Genomic DNA, 16,706 nt, shown 5'->3' with positions numbered 1-16,706 from the left:
AGAACCTGGGGGAAGGGAGGGAGGGAGGGGATGGTAGGGGGAAAACAATGGAGGGGGTAACAATGTTCAAGAGGAAGTGTACTCATTACCTCACTCATGTAAATGTAACCCTCTGTATAGTATCTTTACAATAAAAAAAAATTACATGTAAGTGATTAAAAATTGAAGAAGAAACCACATTTGTGATTGGATAATGCATTCATTCATATTCTCTATCTACTAATTAGTAGAGAAGTTCACAATAACAGAGGCAGGTCCCCACATGCATGTTAATTTACCTTGTAGGGTAGACAAAACAATGTGCTAATTATAAAGCAACAGAGCTATAAAAATTTGGAGGCTAATTCTTAACTGTTGTGTACTATACTGTTTTGAAAGTTATTTTTTTTATTGTGAGAATACCATACAGAGGAGTTACAATTACATGGGCAAGATAACGAGTACATTTCTTATCAAGCATTGTTGCCTCCTCGTTGTTTCCCCTTCCCATCCCTTCCCATTTCCCTCCCCCCCCCCCCAGAGTTGTAAAGTTCATTTTTCGACATAACTATTTATACATCTCATTGTTGCAATGGGTCCACCTGTATTCCTAGTTCAATGATTTGTTTTTTCCCTTCTCCTCCACAAATTATACCAACATCAAATACAGTGAAAGCAGGGGTTATATCGTGGTGGAGGGACATACAAACCAACATAGAAATCATCTTGTAAATATGTTAGAAACAATTGCATGAAAGGAAAAAAAAAACATTTGAATACTTATCTTGGGGTTCATTCCCCTAACATCAACTCATCTGACCTTTTCTGGTTGACTGAGACATATACTAGTTATTGCAAATAAGGGAAACCATGGGACCTGTTTAGAAAGTTATGACTTAGAGGTATACGAGTAGGAAATAAGAGGCATCTGTCTTATCTTAACCACACTGCACTAACAGAGCCTTCCCTAATCAAAGGTTTGCTCAGTTTTACATGGAAAAACTGAGATGGATTTTGGATAATAACTGGTTAACTTTGGTCTGTTTTTAGCAGAGTAGCAGCTATCCATCATCACCTGACCCTCATGGCAGCAGCCATGTTCCCAAAGCTGCCCTGTTGGAGCCATGGTGGACAATGAGAACTTCATCTTCTAGTTACTGGGATCTGTACTCCAGTCACCAGCAGCTGCTGCTGATGATCAGGGAGACACAGGCAGCCACTGGTATAAGATGCTTGTTACTCCTGTTAGAGACTTGAGCAGATGTTAAAGGTTTTGGTCTCTCAATTTCTTTATTTTCTTCTTTGGAAGGCAGACATTTGAAGACTAGGAAATTCAAAGAGAACCACTTATATAGCAAAATTTAACATCACCACATTTGGCCAAATAAAAAGTAGAGGCTCAGAAAAATCTTGAGGGAGACTAAGTTTACATCTCAAAGGGAACACCAGCACAGAGACATTACAACAATTAAATACAAAGTAGAAAACCCTGAGAAAGGGGATAACCTGAACTTCCCTATATATAATTCAAATGTCGAATTTTAAACTTAAAAAAAATCACAAAGGAGACAAGAAAAACACCAAAACAAATCAAAACAGGAATGAAAACCCTACAAAACAATGAACTGACAAAAAAAACACAGCCCTCCCTGAGAAACAGCAGGGGGTGAATTTATAAACATTTTAGAACAACCATTTAAAGCTGTTCAAAGCTGACATAGACAAAAATCAAGAAAAATGATAATGCTGACAAAGAGAAAACAGGAAGGAATCTGTAGGAAATCTTAGAGATGAAAAGTATAGAACTGAAAGATTTACCAGAGATTCAAAAGCAAATGTGAACAGGCAGAAGAGTCAGCATTCTTAAAGTTGGACATCTGAAATTGTCAAGACTGAATAAAAAGAGGATTGAAGGAAAATGAACAGAACCTAAGAGGCCACTATTATGAGGACCAACAAGTGCAACAAATGTCCAAGAAGAAAACAGTCCTTGCAATTTAAAATTGGATCATATGATCCAACAACCCCACATCTCAGTATAAACCTAGAACTAAAAGCAGAGCCTCAAAAAAAAGTCGCACACCCATGTTCATGGCTGCATTATTCACAACAGCTAAAAAGCAGAAACAACCCAAGTATCCATCAATGGGTGAATATACAGGGGGGAGAGGGAGAAAGAAAGCAGATGGGAATGAAAGAGAGAGGGAGGGAAAGAGGAGGGAGAGAAGGAGGGAGAAGAGAGATGGTGAGACATCTCAATAAGAGAAAACAAACATTGCATCACTGATAAGTTTTTTACTATACTTCTTTACTTGTTCATTTTTGTTGTTCACTCAAGAAAACCAAGCAGAAAACTGTTATGAAATACTTTTCATGGGGCTGGGAAGGTGGCTCAGTGGTAGAGCGCTTGCCTTGCATGCCTGAGGCCTGGGTTCGATTCCTCAGCACCACATAAGCAAAAAGAAAAAAGCCAGAAGTTGCACTGTAGCTCAAGTGGTAGAGCGATAGCCTTGAGCTGAAGAGCTGAGGGACAGCGCCCATGCCCAGAGTTCAGGCCCCACGACTGGACTCCCCACCCCCCCAAAAAAAGAAATACTTTTCATCTCAAACAAGAAAAATCTCTACATAAAGAGACGAGAAAGCAAAAAGGTACTAATGATGGTATACTGCACACATCTTTACCACACAGCTGTCAGATGATGAGTTACAGAGAACTTCACATAACAGAAACATATGCATATTTTTATAGTAACTCTGGTGTAAGGGATGGACCACAAAATTCAGCATTTTAAAGCATATAATTCAGTAGTTCTTAGCACATACACAAAGTTATACAAGTATCAAACTAACTCTTAAAAAACAAACAACATACTCATTGACAGTCATTACCCATTTCCCTACCTCCTCCAAATGTTGATAACCACTAATCTTTTTTTTTTTTTTCAGTCCTGGGCCTGATCTCTGGGTCTGGGCGCTGTCCCTCAGTTCTTCAGCTCAAAGCTAGCACTCCACCACTTGAGCCACAGCACCATTTCTGGCTTTTTCTGCTTATATGGTGCTGAGAAATCGAACCCATGGCCTCATGCACGCAAGGCAAGCACTCTACCACTAAGCCACCTTCCCAGCCCCCTAATCTACCTTTTGTCTCTATGTTTTACCTCTTCTGGACATTTCTATATAAATGGAATTGTATGTGCTATTTCCTTTTGTGCTAGTTCCCTTCATTGGGCATAATGTTTTAAAGTTTCACTCATGTTGGTAGTATTTATCAGTATGAGATGGCATACAACTTTAGCCTGGCCTATGGAGTAAAAGCCTGTCTTAAAAAAAAGAAACTTCCCATGCAATTGTAACCCCTCTGTATGGTATTTTCACAATTTAAAAAAAAAAAAAAGGTTCTTTTTTTTTTTTTTTTAAGGTCATGGGGCGTGAACTCTGGGCCTGGGTGCTGACCCTGAGCTCTTCAGCTCAAGGTAGCACTCTACCACTTGAGCCACAGCGCCTCTTCCATTTTCTGGTGGTTAATTGGAGGTAAGAGTCTCACACAGTTTCCTGCCCGGGCTGGCTTTGAATGGTGATCCTCAGATTTCAGCCTCCTGAGCAGCTAGGATTACACGCCTGAGCCACAAGCACTCGGCTTTGTTTCTATTAAAAAAAAAAAAAGTGAGTCGGGCACCAATAGCTCAAGAGACTGAGATCTGAGGATCACTGTTCAAAGCCAGCCCAGGCAGAAAAGTCCACGAGACTCTTATCTCTGATAAGCTACTCAGAAAAAGCCAGAAGAGGTGTTATGCTTAAGTGGTAGAGCACTAACCTTAAACAGGCCCTGAGCTCAAGGCCCAGGATTGGCCAAAAAAAAAAAAAAATGGAAGGAAGGAAGGAAGGAAGGAAGGAAGGAAGGAAGGAAGGAAGGAAGGAAGGAAGGAAGGAAGGAAGGAAGGGAATATATATCACAAATGTACATGATAAAGTACCTACTACTAAATACAATCATGATCTGTCTAAAGTCTGAATAGTCTTCATACTAGCCACTGAAAAGTAAAAGCTTTCAGGGAAAAAAGGCTTTTGAATCACTATAAAATTGTGCTTTTAGACAATTGTTAATAATAATCTACATTGTTAAAAATATAACTTTCCTCTCTAAAGGAAAAACATTTACCTGCTAAGTAACTCTAGTCCAGCGGCGTATTTCGGCAAGTATGCAACAGTCCTGCCAAAAGAAACACTTATTTTATTGAAATTGTTTATGACTGCCAGGTACTGATGGCTCACATCTGTAATCCTAGTTACCTAGGAGGATGAGATCTGAGGATCATGATTTGAAGCCCACCCAGGTAGAAGAGTTCATGGGATTCTTATCTGCAATTAAGCACCAAAAAACAAAAACCAAAAGAAAAATAATAATTAAAAAAAGGAAGTAGAGCTGTGGCTTAAGTGGTAGAATATTACTAACCTTGAGCAAAAAAACTCAGGGGCAGAGCCCAGGCCCTGAGTTCAAGCCCCAGGACCCATGCAAAAAACAAACAAAACAAAAAATTGTTTATGATTTAGTCAAATTGAAAAAAAAAAGTTCCACATGAGATTTCTGGCATTGTGAATTATGACATAAAATATTTTAAAATCACTAATAATAATTTATTTAAACTTTTAGAAAGATTTTTTTCGTGGGGCTTGAACTCTGGGCCTGAGCGCTGTCCCTCAGCTCTTCAGCTCAAGGCTAGCACTCTACCACTTGAGCTACAGCACCACTTCCGGCTTTCTGATGGTTTATTGGAGATAAGAGTTTCATGGAGTTGCCTGCCCGAGCTGGCTTTGAACCATGATTCTCATATCTCAGCCTCCTGAGTAGCTAGGATTACAGGTGTGAGCCACTGGCTCCTGGCTAGTATTTTAGTGTTAATGAGTAATATACAACTGTCACTTTGTTCTGAAGATTATCTTTTGCATATAGTAACAATAAATACTTTAAAATGTTGAATTTTAATCCTCTTGAATAACCGTTTGAAGATTGAACTTAAACATATTTTAATGTAATGAGTAAGTAGGCAAGATCAAAGCTCAAGAGTTCAAAGTTAATTTGGTCACATGCTTTAGTAACAACATTAAAATCCAGCACAATTAACAGTATTTCCAGATAAAGCCTGTTAAAGGACTCACTTTAAAGAACACAAAGAGACTCACTTGCCAACTTCTGCTTTATAAAAATTTACTTTTCATTGATGTAGGCCCTTCACTCTGGTCTTAATACACAAATCAACTGTGATTAAATAACACCTAATGATTGTCAATGTGAAACAACTGTACTTGACCATTTTTCAACAATTTCACAATTTTGTCAGAGAAATTTCCCATGTTACAAAATTTAGAAAAATGTATTGTTTTGTAATCAGATAAACTCAATAGACCTAAAACCTATAAGTATTTTTACTATTATAAATTCAACCAAAAATTGTACAACATTCAAGATATAATAAATTAAAATCTTAGCACAACTTTACCTGGGTTTGCTTTTTACTTTCGCTTCTCTTGACTTGTCACTTAAAGTCTTCAACCTGTAATAGAACAAGCATAGGTCTAAAGATTTTTAATATTATAGGTCTAAAGATTTTCAATCACAAGTTTCTCTAGTAATTTTAAGTGGCATATGTTCCATTTTATTTTAAGCAAGAATTAAGCATCTATACAAGTAACAAATATTTGAGAGTCTGCAGTAGATTAGCTACAAAGGGAAAAGCAAGTAGCAATATTTGTATTTTTACTCCCCCCAAAACCTTTCTTAAAATGACAAACAAACCTATAAATGTGGTTGGTAGGGAGAAATCTTAACTTATCTGGTGTCATTAGAAAAGCAGTGGTTCACACAGGTACAGTAACAAAGTTAACACATATATGCAGCATACTTTATGCTTCCCAGATACTGTATCAAGCACTTAAATTTCTTTTTCTTTTTTTTGGGGGGGTGGGGGAGTCCGGTCGTGGGGCCTGAACTCTGGGCCTGGGCGCTGTCCTTCAGCAATTTAGCTCACGGCTAGTGCTCTACCTCTTGAGCCACAGCGCCATTTCTGGCTTTTTTCTTTTTTCTTATGGGTGCTGAGGAATCAAACCCAGGGCCTCATGCATGCAAGGCAAGAACTCTACCACTGAGCTACCTTCCCAGCCCTCAAATTTCTTTATAAGCACACACATTATTGAAATTTCCACTGATTAAGGAAGGAGCTTTCTGAAATACACTACAAACTTCATTAAAAAGGATTTTATGTACCCCAATTAACATTTTCTGATGACAATGGTTTATTACTATGACCACCAGCTGGGGTATTGAGCAACAAAACAGTACTTTCCTCACATGTTCCTGACAAGAAATTCATCTTCAGTTGCTAACCTGAAGCCAGCCCACAGTGAGAGTTTGGGCACTATACACATGTGCGTATATGCATATGTGCATGCATGTGTGCATGCATGTATGTATTTTCTAATTCTACTTTTGGTCAAATGGGTATCAGGATCATGTCCTGCTTCTGCCAGCTTTATGACTAGAGCAAATGACTGGGCTAGAAAACACATAAATGGGCTAGAAGCATACATAAAACATTAGCAGGCTTTCTTAAATGTAAAATATGATGTTGACAGACTATACAATTTATTCTCACTATACTGGTCCCATTTTACTTTATTCTGGTTGTAGACTCTTCAAAATTGAGCTTGTCAGTAAGTACAAGAGAAAATTTCATACAATGAGATACTATTGTACATATTCTTAATTACTTAGCAATACTGATTTCTAAATAGAGGCAGAAACAGAGGCCACAGCAACATTGCTAACCCCTATAAAGGCTTTACCTTGTTAAAAAAAGAACTGAGTGTTCCTCCTTCAAGACCTTTTATTGCCATGAGCCACACCCAATGCCTCACCCCTTGCACCCAAGAATGTGCAACCTATACAAACTTACATGCAGGCCCTGACCTAAGATTTCATTTTTGTCAATAATACCTGATGGGGATTTTTGAACAAATGCATTTTTGTCATCATTCTGGAATACAAATTTCATAAAAGAACTTTTTATTACTCTATAATATTTTTCAAAGAAAAAGTATTGATGAGCTTAATTTCTCTGCAATGTTTAGACATTTCAGCAATTTAACATGACTAATATGTGTATTTCGCTAGTCTAGGAAATTACATACCTCTTATTTTTCTCAAGGAAACAATGTAAATGCCCAAGCCTACGTTGGAAACTAATAAATATTGCTTAAGCAAAGATTAAAAACTAGGGAAAGACATTTTTAGAGGCCTACTCTACATTTCCACTCTGAAATCTGAGAAAAACATTAGTCATAACAACTCGGGAAATTATCCTAGGAGAGTGATACACAGCAGTACATCACTCTCAATTCCACGATCGTTTTTAGTGACAGATGACAGATAGGTGTCGAAAGAGAATTGCCAAGATTCTCTTTAGCCCACTGTAATTAAATAATCTAGCACATCTTGAGGTTGGTTTTTCAAATGTGTATTTCTAAAATAAACTTTTAACTTCTCAAATGGAACATACCAAGTTGGAGGTGCCCTCCTATCCTTACCGCAAAGACAAAGAGCTAATCTGGATAAAGGGAAAGGAGAAGAGTCACAAGGAGTTGAAAATAAAACTGCTAGAAGATGCAATAAGAGCTTTCCCTTGTGGCTCCTTAACAGCCATCTGCTTTAAAAATTGGTCTTTAACCAAACAAAATGGGTAGCACTTATCTGATCTGTATATGAATAAACCAACTGTAAAAAAAAGTCTAAGAACAAAGGAAATCTGATTATAGCCTGGGCAGTTGATAAATATCAAGGAATTAATGTTAATTTTATTAGCTATGATATTTTTGTAGATGTATTTTTAGCAAAACAGACTAATATGAGAGGTGAAATGCCCAAGTCTGAGATTTACTTATAAAGGACAAGACCAAGAAAATATGGCAGTATCTGAAAACTGTTGAGTATAAGCCATGAGTAATGGATTCTTTGTATAATCCTATTTCTGTGTATATTTGAAGCTTTAAAAATAATAAAAAATAGTCTTTTATTCTTTTTCTACCACACCATCTCCCAAATAAATTGGCAATGTCAAAATTCAGGATAGAAATTGTTGGAGAAAACAATGTAACAAGAGATACATTGGAAAGACCCAAGAATTTCAGGAGAGAAAAAGATGGAGGGTTAAATCACTTTTTCCCCCAGTGGTACTAGGGTTTGAACTCAAGGCTTAAAGCTAGTAAAAAGACATGCTAGCATCTGAGCCATGTCTCCAGTTATTATTTTAAAGGTAAGAATACTCGCATTAAAAAATAAGAATATTGGGCTGGGAAGGTAGCTCAGTGGTAGAGCGCTTGCCTTGCATGCCTGAGGCCCTGGGTTCGATTCCCCAGCACCACATAAGCAAAAAGAAAAAAAGCCAGAAGTGGCGCTGTGGCTCAAGTGGTAGAGCACTAGCCTTGAGCTGAAGAGCTGAGGGACAGTGCCCAGGCCCAGAGTTCAGGCCCCACGACTGGACCCAAATAAATAAATAAATAAATAAATAAATAAATAAAATAAAATAAAAAATAAGAATATTGTCAGGCACTTATGTCTTATACCTATAATCCTAGCTACTCAGGAGGCTGAGACCTGAGGATGGCAGTTCAAAACCAACCTGGAAGGAAAGTCCATGAGACTCTTATCTTCAATAAACTACTCAGAAAAAGCTGGAAGTATATCTGTGGCTCAAGAGATAGACTGCTAGTCTTGAGCAAAAGCAGCTCACAGCCCTGAGTTCAAGCCCCAGGAACAGCACACACAAAAAAATATTTTATGGGGCTGGGAAGGTGGCTCAGTGGTAAAGCACTTGCCTTGTATGCATGATGTCCTGGGTTTGATTCCTCAGAACCACATAAGCAAAAAGAAAAAAGCCAGAAGTGGCACTGTGGCTCAAGTGGTAGAGTGCTAGCCTTGAGCTGAAGAGCTGAGGGACAGCGCCCAGGCCCAGAGTTCAGGCCCCAGGACCGGACCCAAAAAAAAAAATTTTATGAAAATTTAAGGTTAAACATATTTAATAAAAAAAATAATAAAAGTCTGTTCTCAAATACATCCTTAAAAACTAGAACAACTGAAAATGGTCTATCATGTTTATTTTTAAAACAACTCTGATTACTTGTCTCACACTGAGATCCTGTTCAAGGAAGGAGGAGCTCAGTAATAAAGTCTATTTAGTGTTCTACAATGTCCTGACACACTGGGAAGAAATACTGCTCTGAGGGAATACCTCAGTTTCCTCAAATGTAAAGCAGTCACATTAGGTTAAACCATAAAAACTTGCCAAAAATTAATTTCCAAATAAGACCTGGGTGGCATTCTGAGACACTATAGAGATCTAAATGAAAAGTATAATAAAATTTATTACCAAAAAGCCATGTATATTACTGGATCAAGGTGAAACATAGTAGAGGTCTTAATGTCCTAGGTCCTACAAAAAGGCTTTCTTTGGCCCATTCTCAGATTTTTTCCCTACACCAAAACCTGCAGGAAAACAGAACTGTTACTATGTGAGTGCATTTATATATATATATATATATATATATATATATATATTTAAGTGATTAAATGATTGTCCAACAATAATTTTCTACTTATGCCCACTGCCAGATTCAAAGCGCCAAACCTCAAATTCGTAATAACAGTTCAATATAGCTTTATTTTTTGACTGCTCCAGAGACTTAACCTTAATTTGACACCAGAATATTTATTCCTTCAAGCTATGGAGAAAATACTAAAATGGAAGCCTTGAAGGAATGGAGGTAATCCTCAAAAGTACTTAAGACACAAACTTGAAAGAGTGACGCAGGGAGCAGAGATGAGCGGTTCTGCTTAGCAGATTCATACACATGGGGTGACCTGGACAGCATTTCACTATGTGTACCTCAATTCCCAATCTGTCCATATTAATCAACTGTTAGAAAATATAATTGCTTTAAAACACCATAAAAATGTCTCAGCCCTGTTAAGACTCAATTCCTTTGATTTATGTTGAAGCTATATTATTATTATTTTGATTAGTATTATTGCCAGTCCTGGGGCTCAGGGCCTAGGCTCTGTCCCTGAGTTTGTTTTTTGGGTTTTTTTTCTCGAGGCTAGTGCTCTACCACTAGACCATAGCTCTACTTCCGGCTTTTTGGTAGTTGGAGATAAGAGTATCAAAGACTTTCTTGTCTGGGCTAGCTTTGAACTGTAATACTCAGGTCTCAGCCTGAGTAACTTGCATTATTTTCACTTTAATTTGTTTACAAATCTAGTGTATCACATTTTCATGTTAGTGTTTATCAACTCTCTCTTCTCTCAAACAAGATCAGTGAAAAAGTAAAACAGCATTAATCACACTCAAAAGTACAAATGAGCTTTAAACTCCAAAGCTTGAGAAACTTACATCAAAGCTGCAAAAAAAGGGAGTATAATTTAAACTATTTTTGCTCTTCTACCTGGCAATGATAGTTTAATTATTGTCAAATATATGGCGTTAGGTCTGACCTCCGAGCGAAATCTTTAATTTTCAACTGTTTTAAGTACCAAGCTGCTATCTTATATCAATTTATGATCAACGGTTCTTTTTCCTCAAACCTATTTTTATTCTTGTATGTTGACATGTGACCTCACTTATGTAAGACACTCCAAAATCAATTATCAATCCTGTGCCTTCTTCAATCTTCCACATCTCACTGCTGACAAATACATACACTGGCTGGGCGCAGGTGGCTCACGTCTGTAATCCTACTCAGGAGGCTGAGATCAGAGGATCACAGCTCAACGCCAGCTAGGGCAGGAAAGTCCATGAGACTCTTATTTCAAATAAACCACCAGAAAACCCAAAGTGGTGCTGTGGTTCAAGTGGTAGAGTGCTTGCCTTGAGCTGAAAAACTGAGGGACAGTGCCCAGGCACAGAGTTCAAGCCCCACGACCAGAAAAAAAAAAAAAATACCCACTGCCTGCCACATGCCTCCACTTCTCTAAATTTCTCCTGGCATGGCCACCTCATCACTGAACTGACCCATACTTATACTTACAGCTGTTACCCACCACTAATCTTACTACACTGACTCCTGAGTTACTCATTCAGAAATACAGAATATTTTTCCAAAAAACACACAACTCTCTCCCTTAATTTTTAGCAAGAGTAAGACCTCTGGTCTCATACTTTCAGTATGAGAGTAGGGAATTTAGTTGCTGTCCAGTTGTGCTCTGCTCTATTCCCAGGACTTAAATAGTGCCTGGCACAAAGTAAGCACTTGAAGACAGGTATAGTGGCATATACCTATAATCCCAGCTACATGGGAGGTGTAGATGAGACAGTCATGGTTTAAGTCCAGCATAAACAAAGTTAGTAAGACCCTATCTAAAAAAACAAGCCAAGAGTGAGGTGGAACAAGCCTGAAACTCTAGCTACAGTGGCAGGAGGATCAAAGTGCAAAGCCAGCCCTGAGCAAAAGCATAATACTCTACCTGAAAAATAAAGCAAAAAAGGCTGGAGTGTGGTTCAAACAATAAAGGACTGAACTCAAACCCAAGTATCACCATGTATATATCAAAAAATATCTCAAAGGCCAGGCAGTGATGTCTCACACCTGTAATCCTAGCTATTCAGGAGGCTGGGATCTGAGGATCATGCTTCAAATGCTTCAAAGCCTGACCAGGCAGATAAGTTCCCATGAGACTCTCATCCCCAATTAACCACCAGAAAACCAGAAGTGAAGCTGTAGCTCAAAGTGGTAGAGTGGTAGAGTAAATAAAAGAGCTCAGATTCAAGCCCTGACTTCAAGCCCTCTACCAAAAAAAAAAAAAAAAAAAAAAGAAGAAGAAGAAGAAGAAGAAGAAAGAAATATTTGATAAATAAGGCACTGAGGAATCTATATTATTAAGAACTGCAGAGCATTCTTCCTAGCTGACCCTCCCACAAGTGCTTCCATCTCTACAATGCTCTAAACCTCAATCTATTACAATCACTCCTCATTCTTCCAGGCCCAGTTGAGAATCCCTTTCTTCTTTGAACACTTCTACAAATGCATATTCCAGAGTTCATATACCAAGCCACTTGTATCTTTTTCCTTCCCTCCTTCTCTCCTGTTTGTCTGTCTATCTACCCCCTCCATGCACGTAGGTTACTGGGGACCGAATCAGGGCCTCTAGAATTCCAGGCAAGCACTCTACCTCTTGAGTATCCCACTCCAACTCTCACTTCTATCTTTTTCAGTTCACTCTACGGTTTCATATTACCACCAGCCTAGGGCATACAGAGGGCAGATACTTTCTGTCATCTTAGTCACTCCAGGAAATCAGGCTAATATACAGATACTACTTAGTACACAATAGGAAAACAAGAGGGCATGGTGTCCCAAGCCCTTTTAAAGCTTTTATGAAAATAGGACTAGTGCCTAGCTGAGCACCAGTGGCTCACAGTTGTAATTCTAGTTATTCAAGGAGGCTGAGCTCTGAGGATTGAAGTTCAAACCCAGATGGGGCAGGAAAGTCCATGATACTCTTATCTCCAATTACCAAAAAGCTGGAAGTGGAGTTGTGGCTCAACTGGTAGAATATCAGCCAATAGCTCAGGGACAGTGCCTAGATGCTGGGTTCAAGCCCCAGTAATTACTTCCCTATCTAGCATACAAAAGCAAAAAACTGGGTTCTTCCCTATCTAGCATACAAAAGCAAAAATCTGGGTTCAACCCCTAGCACTGAAAAAGACTGGGGGAGGGAAGAGGATCAGTAGGAAGGTGGGAAGTAGGGAAGGAAGGAGAGAGTCAGATCCTAGAAAAGTCAAGCAAAACTTCACCAACTGACCACACTGAATCTAATGACTGTATCCTCTTCTCTGTGCCAATTTTGAACCAGGTGAGGAAACGGGAACCACAGCATTACAAGGAACCAACAGCCTATGATGGCAAGCAGCTTAAACCTTCAATAAATCAGGTTTTCAATTCCCTGAAGGGTTTCACATGCTTGAATATCTCAGTTCTGGGGCCTTTTGTCATAGATACTCAAGAGGTTAAAAATAAGACTCAACTGAAATATGTGCTTCTATACATCCAAAAGTTTCCCTCTGAGTTTAAGGGGGATGGGGGAGGATGAGCTATTTGAGTCATGTAAAGGCTGCAGAATTTTGACTGAGTGAAATCAAATGAGAACTCGGTGGGGGGAGTGGGGGTGAAACCTCTATATGAGGCAGAGAACTGTGGGGTCTTTCAGCTGTCCAACACCCACTTAGGGCAGGAAGAAAAGTGACAGAATCGCAGTAGTAGTTGGCTCAGTGTTAGTTTGACTAAAATTTTACAAAACAGACCACAAGGATATTGGGATGCAGCAGCTCAATGGCAAAGCACTTGCTTGGCATGTGTGAGGCCCTGGGTTCTATCCCTAGCACCCCAAAACAAAGGCCACAAATCTAGAGACATGTGGTGTCTCTAAACCATCAGTACTTTCTACCCTGCCTTTTAAAAAACATGACTGCAAGGTGCAGGTTTTCTAAATCTGAATGGTCACTGGACATGTTTTTACCACTTACATGACATTTTTATGAAACTGAGATGGTCCTTCTTCACTAAAAAAAAAACTGCCTCGAGCTTTAAACTACACTTATATGAGCTTTCCGAAAATGAGCATAAAAGCTGAAGAGGATGACACTCTGGATAGCTGCAGGATCAATACTAGCCATGCCGTACTTCAGAAAACTATGAGGCTATTCATTGATTGCCTGGAGAAACCTGAATATGAGACTTGGAACATTCCTTTAGAAGGCAGCTTCTCTGGCTGCTCAACATGTGCTCTACACCACCGCTCCTACAGGAGTGTAAGGTCCAATTTCAGTTTGGGAGGCAACTGGCCTCTCTCATCTGAGTCCCTTGGCTTCTTTTTCAAGAGACACATATACATTCTGTTTAATTTTTTCTTAGAAAGGAAAAGTTTTCAAACATTTAAAATAGGGAGATTTCAAGTTGAATATGGAAGAGTTTCCCAAAATTGATTAAGCAGTTTTCATGTTGTTTTCTCCTTAGTGAGAATTGTGCAGGAAACTGAGGACCTAAAGAAAAGTGTTCAGAGGTTAGGGCAGCTGGCTAACTTGGAAGTTTTTCCTGCCAGGTAACAGGCCAGTGGTGTACATGGACAGTCAGCCAAGTGACCTGCACAAAGAAGCAGCCAATCTGGAATACAGCCCTCTCAGCAAGTTTTTGTTTTTTGCAGGGGGTTGTGAAGAGGGGGGTTGCTATGTTGCACAAGCTAGCCCATTTTTCAACCCTTTTGCTTTCACCTTACTAAGGGTTCTAAGGTCTGGGAAAACAGACATGTGCCATCATGTCCAGCAGGATACCTAATTCTAAACTGGCTGCCACTATGCCATCGGCTTGGGAGGGGTTCTAAACAGAGCCCCTGGGCTCCTCCCTCTAAACCCTAAACCTTTAGGGTTATCCAGATCTCCCAGGATGGTGTACGCTTGGTCAATCCAAAGTCTACATCCTAAGCAAGAAACTTTTTCTTTTGGTCTGTCGTGGGGCTTGAACTCAGGACCTGGGCACTGTCCCTGAGCTTTTTCTGCTTAAGGCTAGCCCTCTACCACTTTGGGCCCTAGCATCTCTTCTGGTCTTCTGGTGGTTAATTGGAGATAAAGAATCTCATGGACTTTCCTGCTTGGGATGGCTTACAACCGTGATCCTCAGATCTCAACTTCCGGAGTAGTCAGTATTATGCAAGAAACATTTTAAGCAAGATCAGAAACAAGAAGAGTTTCTGAAACAACCAGGTGATATACACTTACAGCAACCAACAAGGTGGGGGCTGTTCTACCAATGATTCCTCCGGGCTTGTAGCAGGAGTGTACCCAGATGGATCTTATTTCATTCTACTTGGCCAGGGTCACACCAGTTTTAAATTTACACTCAGAAAAGAAATTATGTACTTTTCCTAAATAGGGAGAAGAAAAATGTGAGCCTCAATGACAGTCATTAATGAAATCCTTAGGCACCTATTATTAATATTAAGAACATGAATCAAAATAATCAAAAGTGCTCTATATGTTCTACATGTTCAAGTATTTGCCAGTTCCTATTCAGTAACAGTAGAAACATTTTTAGATGCTACATGAGATAAAAAGTTAAAAGCTGCCGGGTGCTGGTGGCTCATGCCTGTAATCCTAGCTACTCAAGAGGCTGAGGTCTGAGGATCACAGTTCAAAGCCAGCCCAGACAGGAAAGTCCCTGAGACTCTACTCTCCAATAAACCACCTGAAAACCGAAAATGGTGCTGTGGCTCAAGTGGTAGAATGCTAGCCTTGGGCTGAAGAGCTGAAGGACAAAAAATAAAATTTTTAAAAGTTGAAAGCTGACATCCTTCCAATTCATAATTTAAAACAGTATAACTAAGATGACATGATATTCAAAATACGCTCTGAAAGGCCATGTAAGTAAAAGGTAGCAGAGCCTTGATAAAGGTGACACGTTTTCTCAAGCAATGGAAAACCTGAACGAAGCACTAAGTAGAGGGTTTTACAAAATCGTGGCAATGCTATGAAGCAAGCACCGTCCGCCTAGTTTTACAGTCGCACAAGCAGTAAAATGAGGCCAGAGAGCATTGAGTAACTGGCAGGACAGCGTGGTGTGAAGCGGCAGCGCGCCTGCAGTGGAATGACCTGGAGACCTTGCACAACTTCACCGCTGACTTCATTAGCTTCAGTGATACTCGGCCTGGGGAAGGGGGGGGGGGGTGTGCAGGGGCCTCCGAAGTTTTGGGAGGCTCCCAGCCAAAGGTCCTGGGCGCCGGGTTAAGAACAGTGGAGCTACAGTTGCGGTTTGTCTGGCCCCATTCCTTCACTGGGGCAAAGGTGGAGCGGAGGGCGGGTTAGGCCGCGCCCGGAGCGGGGCGCCCGGAGCCCCCGGGAGTATCCGGGAACCCCCAGGCCGAGCGGGCGGAGGTGTCGGGAAGTGGGGATGCGGGGGGGGGGGGTAAGAGGGGTGGAGGGGGAGCGGAGCCCGCCGGTCCCGGGACAGGCGTCCTCCGCGGGCCTCTGCGGCGGGAGGGCCGGGAGGGGAGGTCCCCGCACCCCGACGCGCCCCGCCCCCGGGCCGACCCCCCCCCCCCCGGCCCCGGCCCCAGTTTTCACCGTGCGCCGCGGGACGCGCGGGCAAGTTCGTTCCCCCTCGGCGGGCCGGAGGAGGCCGTCTCGGGGCCAGCCCCGCTCCCCCCGCCGACCCCCGCACACCCTGGGGCCCTGCCGGTCGCCCCCCGCGTACCCACCCGGAGGTGAAATCCTGCTGCACGCTCAGCAGCCGCTCGCGCAGCGTCTCCAGCATCGCCGCCGCCGCCGCCGCGTCTCCCCGCCTCAGCCGCCGCGCTCCTCCGGTACCGCCCCGCTCGGCTGCCAGCGGGCTGGGTCCCGCACCTGTCACTACCCCGCAGTCCCACGGCCGGCCCTCGCCCCTCACCCCGCAAACCCCCGCGTCTTCCGCGTCCGCCACGCGCGCCGGCCGGCCGCGCGCCCTCGCGCCGGCCCCGCCCCCGCCGCGCGCCCTCGCCCCGGCCCCGCCCCCGCCGCGCGCCAGGCCCGCGCAGGCGCCGTGGAGCGCGCTGGCCTGGGTTGCGGGGAAGGGCGGGCCGCGTCCGAGCAGAGCCGGGGCCTTCTCGGTTTTTTTCTATTTACAGGTGGCTTCGTGAAAGGATGCGTTAAGTCGAA

At 41.5% G+C, this 16,706-nt stretch overlaps 1 protein-coding gene across 2 annotated transcripts in view; it reads right to left on the bottom strand.

The window, feature by feature from the left end:
- Nucleotides 1-16,465, bottom strand: part of Dtnbp1 (dystrobrevin binding protein 1) — a 108,074-nt gene extending 91,609 nt beyond the window's left edge. The window contains exons 1-3 of one of the 2 annotated variants that reach the window (XM_070024533.1): nucleotides 16,271-16,465; nucleotides 5,478-5,531; nucleotides 4,139-4,189 (exon numbers count right to left, since the gene is read on the bottom strand). In XM_070024533.1, the coding sequence (XP_069880634.1) occupies nucleotides 4,139-4,189; nucleotides 5,478-5,531; nucleotides 16,271-16,326 (161 nt within the window). In that variant the 5' untranslated portion in view covers nucleotides 16,327-16,465. Of the gene's footprint in view, nucleotides 1-4,138; nucleotides 4,190-5,477; nucleotides 5,532-9,398; nucleotides 9,476-16,270 lie in introns of those variants that run through there. The other variant, XM_070024534.1, reaches the window with a different exon arrangement.
- Between the last annotated feature and the right edge of the window lie 241 nt (nucleotides 16,466-16,706).

The sequence above is a fragment of the Dipodomys merriami genome, unplaced genomic scaffold, assembly GCF_024711535.1.
Source record: "Dipodomys merriami isolate MVZ:Mamm:240054 unplaced genomic scaffold, mDipMer1.0.p SCAF_16, whole genome shotgun sequence".
Lineage (NCBI taxonomy): Eukaryota > Metazoa > Chordata > Mammalia > Rodentia > Heteromyidae > Dipodomys > Dipodomys merriami.
The sequence above is the reverse complement of the archived record's forward strand: the minus strand, read 5'-3'. Positions and strand labels throughout refer to the sequence as shown.